Source organism: Besnoitia besnoiti, chromosome I, assembly GCF_002563875.1.
Source record: "Besnoitia besnoiti strain Bb-Ger1 chromosome I, whole genome shotgun sequence".
NCBI lineage: Eukaryota > Apicomplexa > Conoidasida > Eucoccidiorida > Sarcocystidae > Besnoitia > Besnoitia besnoiti.
In genome coordinates, this window is record NC_042356.1 from 5,422,107 (window position 1) to 5,441,665 (window position 19,559).

The 19,559-nt window shown below is 64.2% G+C and overlaps 1 protein-coding gene across 1 annotated transcript; it reads right to left on the minus strand.

Annotated features, from left to right (window-relative positions):
* Nucleotides 1–558: 558 nt before the first annotated feature.
* BESB_007760 (uncharacterized protein) lies at nucleotides 559–19,559 on the minus strand (the record flags this gene model as incomplete). Its single annotated transcript, XM_029359530.1, has 16 exons — nucleotides 559–4,459; nucleotides 4,824–5,091; nucleotides 5,268–5,568; nucleotides 6,111–6,564; nucleotides 6,877–7,229; nucleotides 7,673–7,805; nucleotides 8,144–8,283; nucleotides 8,702–9,109; nucleotides 9,352–11,603; nucleotides 12,044–12,371; nucleotides 13,084–13,315; nucleotides 13,687–14,357; nucleotides 14,787–15,270; nucleotides 15,527–15,777; nucleotides 16,208–16,474; nucleotides 16,941–19,559. The coding sequence occupies 16 exons, from the start codon at nucleotides 19,557–19,559 to the stop codon at nucleotides 559–561; spliced, it is 13,062 nt and encodes a 4,353-aa protein (XP_029222443.1).

Below are 19,559 nucleotides of genomic sequence, written 5' to 3' on the forward strand. Positions count from 1 at the left end.
TGCACATGAGCGCGCGTCTCTCTGCGGCGGTTTCGATTCAAAAGTGTTGCAACGAGCAAACAAAGGGTAACAGTCAAGATATGCACCCGCCACACACGGCTGCGCACTCGGTAATACGCACGCAAAAAAGCACCAGCAGCGATGAGCCAGGCACAAACACCAGGAACGTTGAAATTGCATGTCATTGTGAAGGTGGGCGTTTGCAACGTGACACTGGGATCGACTACTGCCCTCGCCCGCCCAGAAGTTTTAGCTCTCCCAGCAGACGAAGCTTCGCGAAAGACTGGGCGCCGCATGCAGTTAAGCCCCGAGGCTCCGCGCGCTGGACGCGCCCAGACGTTCGCCAGCAGCGCAGTTGACTTGAAAGTCTTCGCCCTCCTCCGACCGCTCCTAAAAACGGGCGCCACTTCCTTGCGCGTGGAAGAATACAGAAAACAGCTCGGTGCCCACGACCCTTCCTTTAATTCGGAGTCTGTTCGTCCTGCACTCGGCTTCATCACGTACGGAGACGCGGCTTTGTCTGTCTCTGCGTGGATGGAGCCGCTGCTGCTGAGGGCATCAGGGCCCGTTCGAAAGCTCGCCATTGAGAAGCGACACGCCCTTCATTTCGCGGTGAATCTCAAGAAGGACATTCCGCGTCTCCTCTCCGGCTTCCTTCCACGCCTCCTCGAGCAGCTCTTCGCTGCCCGCAATCGATGCGATGTCGTGCCTGTCTCTGTGTGGTTCGCCCTCGTTTTCTCGCTCGCAGCCTCGCCCGGCATCGCACCGCGACTGGTTTGCTCTCCCCATAAGGCGGCTGTCTCCTGCCAGGCGTCTCCTGGACGAAGCGACGACCTGCGCAAGCCACTCTTCTTCTTCCTCCTCCTCCACCACTCTTTGCCGACGCTCTACTACCTTCTCCTCCTCCTGAAACACCCCTCGTTCTCCATCCATCTCTTCCTCCTCTTCTTCATCTTCTTCTGGCTCCGCTGCTCGTCTCAACAGCGCTTGTCGCTCTCCCGCCGGACCCCCCCGTCGCCTGTCTGCGTCCCTGCTGTCTCCGTTCTCCTCCTCCTCGCCTTCACGTGCGTCTGCGTCGTCTCCCTCTCGGCCTGCTTCGCTGCCTTCTTCTGCGTCGCGGCGCCGCGTCCGCGCGCCGCCATAATCGCCGACGGAGGAAGCGGAGAGAGAGACGGACGCGCGGATTCGACCCGGTGGCCTCGACTTGTGATTCGCGCCGCTCCCTGGAGAGACCTGCCCTGCGGAGGGAGACAGGGGGGACCCCTCACGGCCGCGCGACGCCGCCAAAGGAGAGGCGAGCTGTCCCGAGGAGACTCGCGCGCTTAGCGGCGCCTCCACAGCCGCGGGGCTTGACGCTTCCGCGGAGGACGCAGCGTGGAGCGACGACGAGAGCCCGGAGGCCACTCCAGTCAGCAGAGGCCTCGCCTCCTCCCCCTCGTCCTCCAGCAGCTGCAGCCTCTGAAGGGCCTCCAACCGCTCGAGGCGGGTGAGCAGCTCGCGGAGTTCCGCCTCGCTGTCTCCTGTGTCCTCCGCCTCTGCGCGGATCTCCCCAGGGCCCGCCGCCGCGGGGCTCGCGACCCCCCGAGCCCGCCCAGGCGACGAAGGCGCGCGCGTCGTCTCAGGCCGCGAATGCGGGGACCCGCGAGGAGACGCAGAGTTGTAGGCGTTTCCTTCAGACTGCGAAAATGCCACGAGAGACGCTGCGAGGCCGGGCAGACCGTGAAGAGAAGCGACCCCTCGGTGTTGCGGCGACGGTGCGCGTCGACCTCCCTCCTCTCGGCTCTCAGTCTTGCTCGCCTCTCGCTGGTTCCTCTCCCCCACGTCAAGCCGCCCTTCTTCTTCTTCATCGTCTTCCTCATCCCCGGAGCCCAGAACTGCGCGATGCAGCACCTCCCGCGCAGAAGCGTCCAGCGGCGTGCCTCCCTCGGGAGGGAGAGGCGCAAGCTCGTAGAGCTGAAGAGTTGAAGAGAGCGCTGAAGAGACAGGAAGTGCAGGGTGGCCTCCGAGCCCCCCGACGAGGGCGACCGCGGCTTGGCGTCCTCCACCTCCCCTGCCGCGGTCTTCCTCCGCCTCCGCGTCTTCAACCCTCGCGGAACTGTCTGCCTCTCCGTCCGTCTCTCCGCGAGCGCGCCTGGGGCTTCCCCTGCCTCTGGAATCTTCAGATTCTTCGCGCAGGCCTCCAGCGCACCTCTGCAACGTTTCTGCACGCCCAGTCGCGCGGGAGCCCGGCGTCTGGACACCCGCCCACACCGGTGCAAGCTGCTCAGTTCGCTGGATAGACGACGACACGGACGCCGAGGAGGGCGAGGAAGAGGCCTGCGCCGCCTCTTCAACGAGAGACGGCGACGGAGACAAGAGAGAAAAGAAGAAGGGATGGGTCGCCTCGTTCTTGCGCAGCCGTGCTTCCGCTGCGCCTGCGCGGTGGTCGCGCGTCGGCACCCCATCGCTGTCGCTTGCGAGAGGAGACCGACTGCCTGGTGGAACGCCTGTCCTGTCTTGCTCTCCTTCTGCTTCTTCGTCTTCTGCTTCTTCTTTCTCTTCTTCCTCCGGCTCCGCTCCCCTGGCGTCTCCTTTGTTTTGTCTCGCGGCTCTTGGCTGGACGTTAGCGCGTCCGCTCCACCCCGCCGCGACTCGCCCCTCCTCGCGCCTCTCCCTCACTCCGTCGCTGTCTGCCTCGTTTTCTTCTTCTTCCACTTCGGTTTCGAGTTCTTGATGTCTTTCACTGCGGAGTGGGCTGCGGGCGGAAGCGGCGTTGCCCCGCGAGGCAGTGAGGAGCGAGCCCGGCAGCGAAGACGGAATCGCGAATGCCGACGCGGGGGCCTGTGGGATCGCAGCTATGACAGGGCGAGGAAGACCTCTCGCATGCAGCTGCTCGATGTCCACCCCGGGGCGCCTGCCTCCCATTTCCTCCTCTCCGGAGTCTCCTTCATTTTCTTCCTCCTCCTCCTCTGTTGTTTCGGTTCCCTCGTCTTCTGTCTCGCTGCGTTTCCGCCCGTGCAGCGGGCGCCGCCCTTTTTTCGCGTCTGCCTCCGCCTCGCCTCCGACGCTCCATCGCCGGCTGGAGGCCGCACTCGGCGACCGCGAGGCTGTGCCTGAGCTGACCACACTCGAGCTGCGCGCGCTGCCGGTTTCTGCTGAAGAAGAAAGCGAGAGCGGAGATCGAGCAGAGGCGCGAGCCATGGCGTGACCGTCAGTCAGCGCACGCTGCAGCAGCGCCCGCGCGACGCCGGCGAAGGAAGACTGCGGCAACGCGGGTGAGCTGGCGAACGCCTCCAACAGCGAAGTCGCGACCGCGGACAGAGAAGAAGCAGCTGCAGCTGCAGAGTCGGGATCCGCGACAGCCTTGCGCCGCTGAACGGAGCTCGCCACCTCGTCGAGCTCTGGCCTAGACGCCAGCGAAGAAGCGGCGGAGGACGAGGCGGAGGAAACCGAGGAGTCGGTCAGCAGGTCGCGAAGCAGCAGCTGCTTTCCGGGGGGAGGCTCCGGCCGAATCAACCGCGCGGACGTCGAAAAAGAGGGCGGCGAGGCGACGGCGAGGCGCTCGCCTGCAGAGGCCGCGCCAGATACGCCACTCTGAGACCGACGCAACTGGCGGCCCCCAGCCGACTGGCGCTGTGAGGAAGGAGACAGCGGCGACGCAGAGGAGGCAGACGAGGCGAGAGAAGATGAAGAAGACGCAAGAGAGAAAGACACAGCATCGGGGCTGCGGTGTCTGCCGCTCACCAGTGCCCCTCTCGCAAGCACAGCGCCTTCTCTTTCTTGCGCGTCTCCTCTGCTTCTCTCCAGTCTGTCGCTTCCGCGGTGGACGCGCCGCCCCTCGTTCTCTTCTTCTTCTCTAGCCTGGGCGAAAGGCGCGGTTTCTGGCGAGCCGCGATACGCGATGAAGTTGCCACTCTTGCTTCGCAGGCGCGCCTCGCCCTCTCCCTCTCTCCTGCGGTCGCGAACGCTCGCCTCATTGCGCGCGCGTCTCGCGCGGCCCCCAACCAAGACGTGCGAAGATTCCTCGCCTCGCCGACTTCCTGCCTCCTCCGCGTCCTCCTCACGCGCCGGCGCGCCGCGGTCTGAGTCTGAGTGAGACGACCACGAGATCCTGAGTTTCGCTTTTCGCGGCGCCGCCTCAGAGTCCGAGGACGGGCGCGGAGACGACGCCGACCTCCACCTCCTTCGGCTCCCCGCTCTCTCGCCCCGCGCCCCGACCCCGTTCTCGTCTCCGCTGCCGCCACACTCGCTCGCTTCAGGGCTGATGGAGTCGGCGTCTGCCGCGCGCAGCCGAACACGCGCGCTCTGGTTTGAGGCGTCGGAGGACGAAAGAGACAGCCGCGAAGAAAATTTTGTCCTCTCGCTTTCCTCAGGGATCGGCGCCAGGCCGTAGTTCGAGGGGGAGAAGCGAACACGGTCGCACGGGCGAGGCGCGGCCGAGAGGGCCTGAGACGCCGCAGTCGCTGCTGCGGCCTTCGTGCTGAGAAGAACACGTGAATCGCGCACAACAACAACAAAGACCGAGAACTGAACAACGATGATACCCATCCTGACTACAAACGTGTGTCTGCCGCCTTTTACGACGCTGCGAGGGTGCGGGCTCGTTCCTCGCGTTCCCCTTCGTTCAGCGCTTTTTTCTTCGCGAAGACCGCCGCTGCCCCAACATAAAAAACATAAAAATATGGATATATCTATATAGGCGTGCAGAGGGTTGCATACACGGAGACACCTGCCGCGGGTGCCACGACGAATGCCGCGAAAAAGGCAGAAGAAAACTTCCACCTCCCGCATGCGCGAGGGGGTGTGTTTTCCTGCTTCTCCTCTCTGCATTCCACGCCTCTCACCTTCGAACGAATTGAATCTCTCGCGTGCAGATCGCCCAGGCGCCGAAGCTCTCCTTGAGGAGGCGACGCACCACGTGCCTCTGCAGGAGGCTTTCCTTTTGCCGCCACAGGTTCCGTTTCTGCTCGAGAGCCTCGCGCCAACGGCGAAAGCACCCGAGTATAAGCCGAAACTCAGCGAGCGCGTGCGCGTTCTCCGCCAGGGGCGCCAGACGCTCGCGAAGTTGCGCGCGCCGCTGCTGCCACGTACGCCACCCCGACCATGCCAGGCCTGCAAGAAAGAGCGTCGGCAGAAAACAGGAAACAGGAGTGCAGCCGAAGCGCGCAGAGAAAGGAGGACAGTGAAACACGCCTGCTGGGGGCGCAGAAGAGACACCGGAACCACAGACGACTTCCCGCCCAAGCTAGATCCGTTTCTGCGTGAGGAGCGGCTGCAGAATCGCTTACAGACACGTTGAAATGCCTGGCGAGCGAGAAGAGCTTCGAGACGCGGTTTGAGCGCCACGAGGTGTACGTACACCTCGCGCCACGCCCGCCAGGCCGTGCGCAGTTCATTTCTCTCGGTTTTCCCCACGAGGAACTCCCCAGCTTGTCGCAGTCTGCTCCGCTTTTCATGTACGTCCCGCACAGCCCCGAACGCGGCGGACAAACTCCACAGGCGCGAGAGTTCTTGCAGACGCAGTCCGCGGCGACGGCGGTCTCGGCACGTCGCCATCCAAGCGTGCCAGGCTCTGAAACAGACGAGAGCCTGAGGAGCGGCAAGGACGCGCAAGCGAAAGCAGGAAGTTTGCTTTCGCAGATTAAGTCGCAGAGACTTCCTGCGAGGGCTAACAGAAACTGAGCGAGACCAACCGTACAAGCTGCGCGGCTGCCCGCAGCGGACGAAAATTACCGGCGCACGAATCGACTTCCAGAGACAAGAGAAAGACGGAAACGGAAGCGAACGCAAGAAGAAATGACGCGCGACGGGCCCCCAACGTCGAGTGAAGATTTAGGGGCTTAATGCGCCCGAGCGAAAGCCAGGAGCTACGGTAGTCGGAGAAAACAGTGGCAGCAGTCATCATGTGATGAATTCGAGGAATCACCAGGCATGGCGACCGAAAGAGGCGACATGATATTCAAGTATACAAATATGTAAAAATATATGTATATATGTATGTATATGTATGCCCCTGCTTGCCTAGGGACGCTTGAGGAGAGTCTACACGATGGAGCTGAAAGCAGAGTTCTTCACTCGCCTCCATCCACAAGTGAGGGGGCAGTTATCGCCTTGGTTTTCTCGCCCCTTACCTGAGTTTTCCTGCCTTCCATCACAAACTCTTCCGCCCTGTAGGTACACCAGGCCATCCACTCGCTTTGGAGTCGGTGCTCGTGGAGGAGGAGGAGGCCTCTTTCGAGTGCCCAGGCTTTGCGAGTTTCGTCGGCGAGTTTCAGCAATTCTCGTTCCCTCTCTTCTTCGCGCTGCAGACGCCACCACTTCAACCAGGCTTGCCGCATTCGTCTGAACGCTACATGACGCTTCAGCGCGTCTTCGGCCGCCTCAAGATGTAGCCGATACTGCAGCGCCCCGCGCCAGTGCAGGAGGCACGGCCGCAAGAGGCGCTTCGGACCCTCTGTCTCCTGCCGCTGCGTCCAGGAGCCCAACGCAGTCGCAAGCAGTCGCGCCTGGCGCCGACGCGAAACGCGGTGGGCGGCGAAGGTGCGCAGCGAGACGAGCGCAAACGACAGCGACGCACGAGCTGCCCTGAAAAGAGTCCAAACACGAAAAAGACACGCAGTGAAGCGACGGCGGCCCCAGAACACCCCCCCCCTCCCCCGTAGGAGACAGCCACGACCACGATGCGGGGTTGCTGTGTGTCGCCGCAGTGATCTCGGAAAGTCGCGTGCGTGAATTCAGAGAGTGCCGACCTGCAAAGCCCAAGAAGGGCCTGGAAGCCCGCACGTTCTACAAAGTTGCCTTCCTCGTGTGCGTTCTGCGTCCTCGCCCATTTCTCTTCAGTTGCTCAGCGACACCACCCACGGCTCCGGGCCCTGCGACAGTTGTGTCCTTCCTCACCCGATCTTCTCCTCGAGCGCGTCTCTCAGCCACGGCATCTGCTCGCCGAGCGTTTGCATCGCCGCGAAGCGCAAGCTCTCGCCTCGCAGGGCCTCGAGGGCGCGCGCGAGCTGCCGTCGCTCGACGCTTCGCTGCGCCGCCGCGAGTCCGTCGAGCCCCTGTTGCGTCTTGAAGGCGGTTCGCCAGCGCGCGAAACACGATTTCACCAGGGCTTGTGCGGCGTGCTGGCGGGCGGCGCCCAGCGCGCGCCAGGCGCGCAGAAGCTGGAAGAGAAGACGTGCAGAAACGCCTCTTTGGAGAGTCGCCACGCGGCGCCGTTCCTCGAGCCGAGACGCTGCGTGCGCGCGCAGACCCTAGGAAACACAAGAAAGGAAGAGAGAAAAAGTAAGCTCGCGCGCAGTCCACATGAGGAAAAGGAACGCACAAGCAGACTGAGAATCTGACCGCGTGACGCGTGCGAGAGGAGGCGCAGCGGGCGAATGAACGCCACGCTTCAGTGCGAATGCATGCGATTTTAACACGCGTCTCGTGTGTCCGAGTGATACTATTCGAGTCTTGAGTCAGACGCCCCACCGCCGACTCAAACCTGCGGCTCCACGCCGGCAAAACGAACACTAGTCAAACTTCTCTCTTCCGCCTCAAGAGTAGAAAACAGAACAAACATGAGTATGACTTCTCGCAATTTACGTAATGAGACGCATGCGGCAGAGAACGCGTGTCCGAGCCAGTTGCGCCTCGCGTGCACTGTCTCCCTCCCACCCGGTGAGGAACGGCGCCAGCGTGGAGAGCTGCGCACCTCGAGAACCTTGGAGCAGATGCGTCGATTGGCTTTCGCCTGAGAGACCTCCACGACGGCGCGCTCCCACTGGAGGCGCTGCAGGAGCCACCGCCACTGCCCGAAGCTCTGCTGGAGCACGTGGCCTTGGTACCTGAAGAAAAACGACAAAAAACTAAGTACCTCAGCGACAACGACGACGAAATCATGTGCGGTACTTGCCTGACCGTGCCCGCTCCTGCCGGATGAAAAGCTAGCCGAAAGAACCGACAAAAAGGGAACAGCACCTTCCGATTTGCAAATATCGCTCTGTATGGACACACACACGTGTACTCTATATATACACACATGCATATACTATATATATATATATATATATATATATATATATGGGCGCGACGCCGAAGAAGGAGCGCTGGCTGCCTCGTCCCCGTCGGCCTTTGGCCGTCTCTCGCTTCCTTTCCTCCTTTTGTTTTGTTTTTCGTTCCTCACCGCTCAACCGCGTGCGCAGTCCTTTGCTCCTTGAGCAGGCGGCGCTGTACGTACACCTGCCAGGCGACAAGCGCTCGCTGGACGAGCAGCGCGCGGCGTCTCCGCACGAAGGCCTCCACGGCGCGGCGGCGCTGCACGGCCTGAAGGCAAAAACCGACGTGAGCACAGAGAAGGAATGCGGACACTCGGCGGGGAGAGCCGCGCGAGGCTCAAGAGGCGACGGCGAACTCGCTCGGCAAACGTGTGAAGCGCGTTAAGCGGCGTCCAATCGCAAACACATCCCCCCAGATACACGCGGTACAGCACAAGGCGGCAACAGCGACAAGAACTGCGCGGATCCAGTCATGGTAGGGAGGAAGACGGGGGAAAGACCCCGAGTCTATGCATCCGCGTGGGGGGGAAGACGCATGCCAGCAGGATCCTCTTCGCACCTGAGTGGAAAGTCCACAGCTCGATACACATGCACTTACAATGTATATATATGTATACAGATATGGATACATTTGAACGGCCTTCCATCCGCGTAGATCCACGAATGTGGAACGGAGGAAACCGCACCTGTTTCAGAGTGTCAAGGCACGCCCGGGCGCAGCGGGTCGCCTGTCGCCTCAGCAGCGTCCTCAAGCGGAATCGTCGCTTCCAGACAGCCCACGCCTCCTCGACTCTCCACCTGGCCCAGTAGGCGTAGCAGCTGTCGCGGCCGCGTGCATCCGCTGATTCGCCCCCCGGGCCGCTGGCCTGTGCAGAGAGCGCCAGGAACGGCGTCTGCCGGTGAGCCAGAAACTGGTGAAGCAGCTGGCTGCGCGTCGCCAGGCGGTCAACGGCCAGGGCCCGCCAGCGCGCAAACACGCGATGCAGCGGCAGCAGTAACGACGCGATCTCCGCTGTGCGCTGAAGGACTAGCAGACGCCGTCGCCGGCGCTGCACGTCGAGCCACGCAGAAAAGTGGTGCTGAAGCAGCGACACCTGAAAAGAGGAGACAGCAGACCAGCCAAAGCTTGGCGCCCTCTCCCGACAAAGCCTGTGGGCGCCCCGGGGGACAGACAAAGAGGAGGCGCTCGATCTGTCAAACGCGAACGCACACGCGAAGACACGTGAAAAAGACGGCGAATCAGCCAAGAAGCACGCCGACGACCGCGCAAGGGGACGCGCGGCGATGCAACGACAAGTCGTGCCTTGGGGGTGCGCGACGAGAGAGCGTGAGTTACCTTTCCCAGCGTCTGGAAATACACCATCGCGCCCGCGAGCCGCCTGCGTCTCTCCGTGTACTGCCGCCACGCGTCGAGGCACGCGGCTGCGCGGCGGAGGCCGTTCGACCGCGTGAGGCTCCAAATGCGCAGGAGCGAGAAGCCCGCAAAGAGGCCAGGGCGGGCCACAACGGTCGCGAGTTTCTTGGCGGTTTGTCTCTTGGCAGTTTCCCGCATCCACGAGGTGAAAATCTCGACAGTTGTCGCGCGTTTCCGCTGAACGTACAGCTGAGCCCCGGCCCGGTTGACAGCAGCCAGGTGCGTCCACAGGCGAAAGAGTTCCGCCTTGAGTTCCCCATCCTTCGATGCTCTCCACGCCTCCACTTTCTGTCTCTCCGCGCGCCGGGCGCCTGCGATCTCCCGCCACGCCGCGACTCTCTCGCGCGCCAGCCGGTTCAGCCTCGCCGCGCAAAAGGCCTCCGCACGCGCCACCGCGCCAGAGTCGACCGCGGCGCAGGCGCGCCACGCCGCGAAAACTCTGCTCTGCAGCCCCCACGCGATGACCTCCTTTTTCCGCCGCGCGCTCTCCTCCCTCCCTGCCTTCACAGCCCACCAGAGGCGCCAGGTGAAACGCACAAGGCGCACGCTCCGATGGGCTCCGAAGGCGGAGACAGCTGCGGCCTCGCAGCGCCGGCGGGTCTTGCGGCTGCGGGCGCGGAGACTCCAGGCGCGCAGGAACGCGTGGAGAAGACGCGCCGACGCCCACGCGGAGGCGAGGAGGTCAAGAGGAATTTCTTCTCTCCAGTTCTTCGCCTGCGCCGGAGGCAGCTGGTCAGCGCCACGACCGCTGAGGGCAGCCGACAGAGCGAGTGAGCTCTGTTCACTCCGTTCGCTCTCGCGCGACGTGTCGAGGTCTTCACTGGAGGCGAGAGACAGACGCGCCTCCGTCGGCGTGAGGGCGTCTGCGGCAAACGGCGGCAGGAACGGCGACGCGGCGCTCTTCGCGGCGAACGCGTGGCTCACTTGCGCAAGAAGGAGCGCCTGCAGATCGCTCTGCGGCCGCGCGTACGCGGTACTGACGGCGGCAGTCGCTTCACTCCTGGCACCCGCGCCACCCTGGCGCAGTCTGCGGCCAGCGCGCGCGTAGCAGCGGAGAAGCCTCTCGAAGCATTTGCTGCTCCTCTTGTCGGCAAGCAGCAGGTCTTCGTCGCCGTCGCCCGCCCCAGCGAGTGCCGGCGGCGCGCAGGATATCGAGCGTCGCCTGCTCAGCGAGGCGAGGTCTGCTTGCGCCTCGATGTGAACCGAGGCACTCCGCGCGCGGAGCCGCGAGGACTCCGTCGGCAGCGACGAGGGGGTCTCCTCACTGCCCTGCGGCGCAGCAGGGGCCCGCAGCTCGCTCAGCCCCCCGAAGAAGCCAAGGGGCACTGCCGGCGAGACTGAAGAGACAGTGAGAGCCGTGTGGGGTGTGCACGTGGAGGGCGTGACCGTCCCTCGGCTCGAGCCGCGGCGCGCGCGCTCTCCCAGTCCCGAGCCGGAGGCCGCCAAGTCGAGAAAGAGCTCGCCGCCCCTCGCCGCATCCTCCTCCCACGCGGCGCGACCGTCGGCGTCGCCTGGCTCGCCCCACCAGAGAGGCGAAGAGGAGCGGCTGCGGCCGCCCAGGCGAGTCTGCAGTCTCTTTCGTCGGGCTTCAGAGACGCCACGCGACAGGCGCGCGTGCGCGAGGCCGCGACCGCCCCCGCCTCTCACGCCCTCTCGAGACGGCAGAAGCGGAGCGCACGGCGTGAGGCCTTCGCCGGCGCCTCGATTCGGCGCCTGGTGCACCAGGCTTGCCGCTATACCAGGCTGCAGAAGAAGCAGATGCAGCATGTGAGGCTGCGCCGCCCACACAATGAGCCGCGGCACTAGCGGCAGCGACGCAAAGAGGTTCGCCTCCTGCGCCTGTCGCGCACCTCCCCCCCCCGCGCTGGCTGGTGAAGCCGACGGAGACACCTCCTCGCGAAGGCCAGGCGCCGGCAAGGCGCGGCCCCAAAGGCGCTGCAGCGACGCCTCCTCGCCCTCCGCCAGCGGAGACAGCGACAGTAGCGGCGACCGCGCCAGGGGCTGGTGGAGGGACGAGGAGGAGCCCGAGGCTACCGCAAAGTCCGCCGACGGCGCGAGGAGCCCCAGGGAGAAAAGGAGACGCGCGCGAATCATCCGCTGCCGCGACACAACCACGAAAAGCGCGGAGAAAGTGCGACGCAGGCTCTTGAGGCGGTGCGACTCTGAGAAGACCGCTGCAGACACAGAGAGGAGACGCACGGGCGACGATGAACGCGGCGAGAAAAACAGACAAGAAGGCAGAACAACGAAGGCCAGAAGGCGACGAGAGAAGACCAGCAACCCTCGCTCGCTGCCTAGCAACGCAGACGCCTTGAGCGCCAGTCCTGCATCTGCGCTGTCGCAGCAGAGGCGGCGCGGTTCTGAGCGCACGCAGGGAGGCGGACAGGCAGCTTCTTGCATCCTGACATCTCCACCGGGCTCGCTTCGTGTTCCTCGATGGGCGCTTCACACAGGGCCTCGCTCTGCCGCATCGTTCACGCCGCCCGTCCTCCTCTTCTCGATGAACCCCTCGCCCGTAGTCCCGCTTCACACGTGACGCGCCTCTCCGCTTCAGCGCCTGCTGATCTCGGTAGCCGGGTCCCAGGCAACCCAAAACTCCGAGAGTCGAACTCACCTAGACTCTCCCGCAGCTCCGCCTTTTGCCTCACGACTCGGCACCAGCCGCGAAGCACTCTGCGCTCCAACTGGTCTCTGCGCCTCTTCAGGAGGAGGAGTGTCTTTTGCTTGAGTTGCAGCTTAGCCGCCAGCGCACTGAGCCAGGAGAGGAAGGCCTTCCGCTTGCAAGCTACCAGCGCGTGGCTCACCGCCTGCACGCTCTGCTGGCGCCTTCGGGCCTCGTCGGCTGCTTGCTTGCGCAGCGCGTGCGCCCGCGCCCGCCAGGCAGCGAAGAGCGAAAGCAGCTGCTGATGACGCAAAATGGAGAGGTGCGAGTAACTCGACAGCTGCAGACAAAGGAAACAGACGCAGAAGAGGGGAGCGCGGCAGCGATCAGCATACAGAAGTAAAAAGCCCCTACAAGCCACGGCCGATGCGGCATCCATGCGCAAGTGCAAACAAGTCGTCAACGGATAATTCTTCACAACCCGACGAGCGCGTAGACGCCCCGCTCTCGAGCGTCTACACCTCATGCGCGGAGACTGGAAAAATATATCAGTCCAAGAGAAGAAACGAAACCCACAGTCGCAACGAGGCAACCTGTCATCTGAATCACACAGGTCCTCAGCAACGCTTGCCGCAAAACTCCGGCGGATCTACTGGAGAGATTCGCATTCGCTAGGCAAGCAGACGCCGAACCTCGATGCAAAAATACCAAAACGGGAATCGCTAGGTAGACAGATAGACGAACGATTGCAATTCTACACATACACACACGACTGTCTCGCCACAGATTCGACAGTGGAAGTTGAAGATTCCGCGGAGCGCTGACGCGCACTCCACCATAAGGAATATACCTGCGTGACTCCTCCTTGTAAGCACAGAACTGTGTTTTATTGGAGCGTAAGTCAAAATAAAGTAATAAAGAATTGCGCAGCCGCTGACTCACTGAACTCCACGCTGAAGGCACCGCTTGCGCGAGCTCGTTCACATCATTTCCCAGCCTTCATCTGAGGCCTCAGATTGCGCCGGCGTCGGCTTGTCTGCTTCACGCCTTACCTCCATTTGCTTCAGCCGTTCCTGGTGACCGCGGAGGATTGCCCAAGAGACGCGAAGGAGACAGCGCCGCCGCCACGAGGCGAGCTGCGCGGAGGCCTGAGAGACGGCGGCCTCTCTCCGCGCCCGCAAGCGCCACGAGGCGAAAGCGAGCCGGAGGGAGAGACGGTTGGCGAGGCACTCCAGGGTCGACAGAGCGACGCGGAGCCCCAGGCGCCTCTGCGTCTCCGAAAGCCTGAGAAGCGCGAGAGAAAGGGATTGCAGGAGGGGAAACACGCGGATGAGCAACTACAGGAAGCCGGATGAAGGCGCCAACATCCAGCCACAGAGCGATTGCACGCAGGCACTCCATAAGGAAGGAAGCGCCTCCTCTTTCAAGGCCAAAAATGACATATACATATATTTGCATTGATATATATTCATATGGAGACGCATGCTCGCATCACTCCAGCGGACGAGCCCATGGGGCTGGCGGCAGCACGGAACCGTGCGCTGCAGAGGCACAGAAGAGGCGCGCTGCGGCGGCCCGCCCACGGTTGCGTGTAAATTTCTTTAGTGCACATGTGCAGTCGACGCCGCCCGTGGGGCTCGCCAGCTAATCCTCACCAAGCGGCAAGGATCTCTTTTCCTCTTGTCTTTTCTGCGCGCCTCCTAGCCCCTTCGTCTCGATCAAGGATGCGCAGGAGAGCCTCAAAGTCTTCTCTTTTCTCTCGCCTTCGTGCGGACCAAGCCAGCCACGCGCCTAGCCCTGCCTGCAGAAGCGACTTCTGCCTCCACTGGACTGCAGTTTCCTCCTGGCGCTGAAACACGAGTGTCTCTTTCCACGTGTCTAAAACGAGGTAAAGCAGGCGCCGTTCGCGAATGCGCGCGACCTGCAGGAACGCCCGCGTCTGCGTTCGCCTCCGCACCGCGACCTGCTTCCACGCCTCCCAGACCTCCGCCAGGGATCGCCGCTGGAGCCGGAGACGAAGCGTCTCCCCCGTGCCGCGCCGCGCAACAGAGTCCGCGGCTGTCTCTCGCCAGGCGAGGAGACAGTGTCGAGCCGCGCGGAGGCGGAAGGTGCGGCAAAGGTGGAGGGCGCGGGCCTCTTTCTCGTGCTCCAGTCTTTTCGCCTGAAGGACCGACAGCCACGCGTGCTGCGTGCGCCGAAGGAGAAGGACGCGCGAACGAGAGCGTTGCACGAAGCCCAGACGAGAGAGAAACGCGAGGCGCTGCCACTGGTGCAGAAGCCTCGAGAGCTTCGAGCAAAGCAGCTGACCACGCAAATGAAGCTGTACCTGAAAAAAATGCCAGGAAGACACGGGGGACCGCAGAAAACATACACCCCCTGCGCATGCGCGGGCTGAAAGGCGGAGGCCAGGGAACCAGTCAGCACTCTCCGCCCATAGGATGCATTCCCCGTCGCCGCCGTGTGTGTGTGGAGTGTAGTTTGGCAGGAGCGACTTGCGGCAACTTAGAAACCTCGTTCACCAATCATCGCCAGCAGGACCAGCTTGCGCGTTCCTCCCTTCTGCTGCGCGCACTGCTGCCGCAACCGAGTGCTCCTTGAATGAGCCAAAAGACAGAAACGAGAAGACGCCTCGATCAGTAGACTACACTTGCCCACTAGCTCAAGTCTCCTTCACGCATAAAGCTGCGTTTGCCGATGTGAATGTGACCATATAGGCGTGCGGAGACATGTGTGCGCGTCTTCGGCTTCGGCGTACCGTTGCCTGTTCCTTGCAGGCCTCTGCCCACCCTCTGAGAACCTCCAGTTGCATGCGCCTCTTCCGCCGTCGCTTCACGTCTTCTTCGCGCGCCGCGAGGCCTTGCGTGTGGATCCACGCCCGCCAGCCAGTCCTCAGGAGCGCTGTGCCAACGACAGCTTGCAGCCTGTTTGCCGCCACTTCTTTTTGGCGCATGCGCAAACAACCTGCGCACCACTCGCGGAAGATGCGCCGCGCGCGCGCCTCGTCCACCAGTGCCGCGACACGCGCCAGCGCCTTCTGCTGCACCCGCCGGCGCAGCGCGAGGTTCCGCCAGCTGCGGAAGACTGCGCGGAAGCGCTGCTCTCGCGTCTTCGCCTGCTGCAGGTCGCACAGCTCCTGAAACGCCGCCCGCCGCGCGGCCCAGCGCCACCAGAGAGCGAGGGCGACGCCCTGCCGCTCTCGCTCCAGGGCCCGCGCAGCGGAACTCAAAATCCGAGCCGAACTGCAGACAGGACAGACAAGAAACGCGCGACTGACCCGCCTTCAGAGGCCCTCGAAGGAAGAGAGGGGGAGAGACAGACGCCGACGACGGCGAGGAGAAGACACACCGAACCGTAGATTCAGCGCACAGGGCGACCCCCGGCAAACTCGCGCGACCGAGGCTCCAGGCTGCTCCGCGTGAGCCCCAGCGCCATTGCACCTGATGCAAAGTCCAGCTCGGGCGCCCTAAAGCCCAAACTCCTGGTCTTTGTTCCTACTTTCTCTGTCGCTTCAGCCCCCTCATGGCCTTCGCAAGGAGCGCTTTTCCTCTGAGCAAGTCAGCGGCCTCCTCCATGGCGCGCAGTCTCCGCTTCGTCTGCCACGCTTCTTTCCAGGCACCCCAGTTCCGTCGCCGAAGCGCGGCGGCCCGTATCTCGCTCGCGGCCGAAATGCGCGTCTCCTCTGCGCGCCTATGCTGCGCGAACGCCCACCAGCCTCGAAGCACGAGAGCCTTCAGATGCCGAAGACGCTGCGAAAGAGCCAGCGACAGCACAAACGCCACAGGGCCCATTCAGGTCACCCTCAATAGACGACGCGAAGCCGAGCTTCTGGCTGGAAAGTGCAAGGCTCTACCGCTCGCGACTGCGGAGCGTCGATTTACACGTCACCGCGGAACGCCGAAGTGAAAAAACAACAATACTCCCTCAGACCAGACAGCACCACGAGACCGCGGCAGCGGCCGTTCTTCGTCCACGCTCTCCAGACGTGCAGCACCCCGCCAAGCCTTTTGGACTCCTGCCGTCTCTCCAGCTTCCGCCGCCTAAGGCGCACAAGCGTTCGCTGAGGACTCCTTACATGCACAAGAGACTGCGCGCACCCGCCTGCACTTGTGTGTATCTGTGGATGTGCCTCTGCTGGGATTGTTGGAGACTCGTTTGAGGATTTGTTGGGCTCCTCACCATTTCCTGCAGGCTGCGGCACTGCGACCGGAAGAGGACGTATCGCGCCCACCGCTTCCGCCAGGCTTGCCACGCCTCCCTGACGAGGCGTCTCTCGCGCGAGAGGCTGAGCTTTTCTTGGATCTCGCTTTCCTCTTTGGCGCGGCGGGCGAAGCCTCTCCACGCGTGGAAGGCGCCGGCGAGGCGCGCGCCGACGACGCGCCGACGGAGGGCCTCGCGCCGCTGGACAACCGACCGCCACTGGAGGAAGCAGTGACGCAAATAATACTGCGACACAAACGCGCCGGACAACGCCAAAAACGAAAGATAACGCAGTGTCGACGCGGAGGCGCCCGGCGTCGACCGCCTCATCTGGAAATCTGGAGGCTCTGCATTGATATAGGTGCATGCGCGACAGACCGAGAATCCGCGTCCCACAGGAGCACACCCGGCGCAGGACCGGAGAGAGAGAGGTCCACTCAGAGAAGACGCAAGGAGCCGAGCGAAGGATTCACACAGCCACGCATGTGTCTGCCATGGGTCGTCATAGAGGGTGGAAAAGAAGGAGAACGACGTCTGTTTCAGACGAGCACGCGGAGGCGCATTCTGACACAAAATGAGCTAGAGCGAATCTGGCGGTGCAGTGAAAAATGGAGCGCTCGACCCGTGCTGACGAAATCAGTATCACTCATCTACTTATCCTTCAATCAATCTCAGGTTCTTCATGTATCTCTCTAGCCCTGTGTTGCCTCACCTGTCGAAGGCTCCGCGCCATCAGCGGCGCGGCTGCGCTGAGCTTGGGAAGATGCATGTCGACGCCATGGAGAGGCACAAGCGAGAGGAGCGCGGCGTCCACTATGCTGAAATCGGTCTCCAGTCTCTGGCGGCTCGATCCTGCCGTGGCCTCGCTCTCGCTCGGCTCGCCGCTGCGTCCTGCAGCTCGCGCGAGCTCCCACCTGCGCCGGGCGGCCCCGAGCTCGACCAAGGCCTCGCCGACGCTGCGCGGCGCGTCTTCACCTCCCGCGACCCAGAGCTCGGCGGGCGCCTCGCTAGCCGCTTCAGCGTCTCGCGCTTTGAGCAGTGCCACAAGGCGCAAGAGACAGACGACCTGCGAGGAGAGGAGCGCGTAGGGCGTCGCGAACGGCGGCCGCTGCAGAAGCGTCGCCTTCCGCCAGCCCCGAAAGGCGCGTGCCAGCAGCCGCTCGCGCATCGCGTCCTCCGTCGACGCGGCAGCCTCTGCGCGGTGCTCGCGCTGGGCCCGCGCCTGGGTTCGTAGGGCTTCAAACGCCCGACGCAGGACGAGCTGCCGCACTTTCGCCTCGCTGCCCTCCGCCGCGGAGCGGCGCTCGCCCGCTGCGTGCCGCCACCGATCCCAGATCTCTCTGACGCGCCGAGATGTTGCGGTTTGTTGCGCAGCTTCCCGCGCGTCTTCCAGCGCCTCGGACCGTTCCTTCCGCAGCTGGTGCGACCGCCGCCACGCGCGGAGGAAGTGCACCAGCATGGCTCGCTCTCGCGCGTCTCGTCGCAGCTTCAAGGCGTCTCTCCAGGCCTCGAAGGCCGAGTGAAGCGCCTGCCTGCGAGCCTGCGACTCGGCGTCGTCTTCTTCCTCTTTGCGCTGCCGGACGATGCCGTCGCGCCACGCCTGCAGCGCGCGAAGCGAGAGTGCTGCGCTACGCTGCGCCTCGGCAGCTGCAGACTTTTCTTCCTCTTCTCTCTCCGAGCGGAGCGTTGCAGCGCGGCAGCGCCACAGCGTCAGGTAGGCCCGGAGACGACGCAGGCGACGCCGCGCTTGAAAGGCCCAGAAGAGAGACGCCAGGCGATCGACGCGGTCGGCGTACGCCTTCCAGCCCTGGAGGGCGCGGCGGAGCAGCCGCCGCTCCTCCCGCGCCTTCCGCTGCGTCACAAACGGCTCCAGCTGCGGGGGCGAGGAGGGCACGGGAGACGAAGACAGAGGGCGGGGCATCCGCGCGCCGACCAGGCTCTGTTGCGCTGAAGCCGAAAGACAAGCACGAGGCTGGCTGAGCTGCGCCGCCGCGCACGGCAGGCCCGCAGCCGACGCAGAAAGAAAAGAGACTTCCAGGTGGGAAGTCGGGGTCTCCAGCGCCGCAGCCGCCGAAGGCCACGACGCGCGCGAGGGAGCAGGGAGGAGAGTCGACGCAGCAGGCTGGCATGCCGCGACGCCGCGGTCGCCTGGGGCCGACGAGCAAGGCGATCCTGCGGGACGCAAAGGCCGCGCAAGAGACGGAAAGAAGATGTGACGGCCGCTCTCGCCGACCGTGGCATCGGCGACCTGCTGAAGGAGCTGTCTGTACGCTTGAAGGCCCCGTTCGGACTGCAGGCTGCTGCCGCTCTGCTCAAGGAGGCGAACCAAGTGCTTGCGCACCAGGAGGAAAGGCACCCCACTCGGTTCGTGGTCCTTCCTCGCGGGCGCGGGCGCGACCTCTGCGTCTCTGAATCCCTGGAAGGAGACAACCCGTCGCCCATCCCCCGGGGTCCCCTCGCCCGGGCCCTCCGCGGGGACCCCGGCGCCGGCTCGGGCGCGTTGGGCTCCACAGTGCTCGTCGCGGGCAGCCTCCGCCGCAGCTGCGAGAAGAGCGTCGTCCGTCCACGCCTCCAGCGCCGGGGGCGACATCTGGCGGGGTGGAGGCGACGCAACGACAGCGGACGCCTGCGGCGGCAGAAGGGGAGAAAAAACCTCAGGGGCACGCGAAGCCCCGAATCTGGGGGAAGCGGTGGAGGGCCGCTCGCCCACCGATGTCGTGGGCAGCGAAGCAGACAAGGGAGACGTGGAGGCTTGCAGAGTCGGCGACAAAGAGACAGGCGGCGGCAGCGGCGGAGCCGCGACCGCCCCAAGCGAGGGAATGCGCCGTCCGTTCCTTGGCTGCGGGGGGAGACCGCCGGCACGAGAGGGAGAAGGCAACTCCGCCGCCGCGGGCGGATTCGGCGGAGAGGGAGGCGCAGCCCAGAGGTTGCAGGGCGAGTCGGGAGACGGCGCTGCAGACCGCAGGCACGGCTGCGAGGCGAGCGCGGCGGCGCGCGATTCTGGGACTGCAGAGCCGACCCTCAGCAACCCGGTCGCGCCCCGCTGGCCCCGAAGGCTATCAGGCCTCCGCGCGGCACCCCCCGCCCCCTGCAGCCTCTCCCTGCGAAACGCCTCCGCCGCGCGTCCGTCGGCGAGCGCTCTCCCCGCCTCCGCGCGCCACGCGCCATCGGGAGGCCAGGGCAGAGGCCCTGACGGAGGAAAGAATGAAGGGGAACCCGCAGACGACAGCACCGGGCTGTCTGCAGCCGTCGCTGGCAAAGGCGCTCGCGCCGGTTCCCGCTCCGGTCGACCGCCCCAGGCGGCGGCCGCGAAGGGCCCGGGACCGGTCAT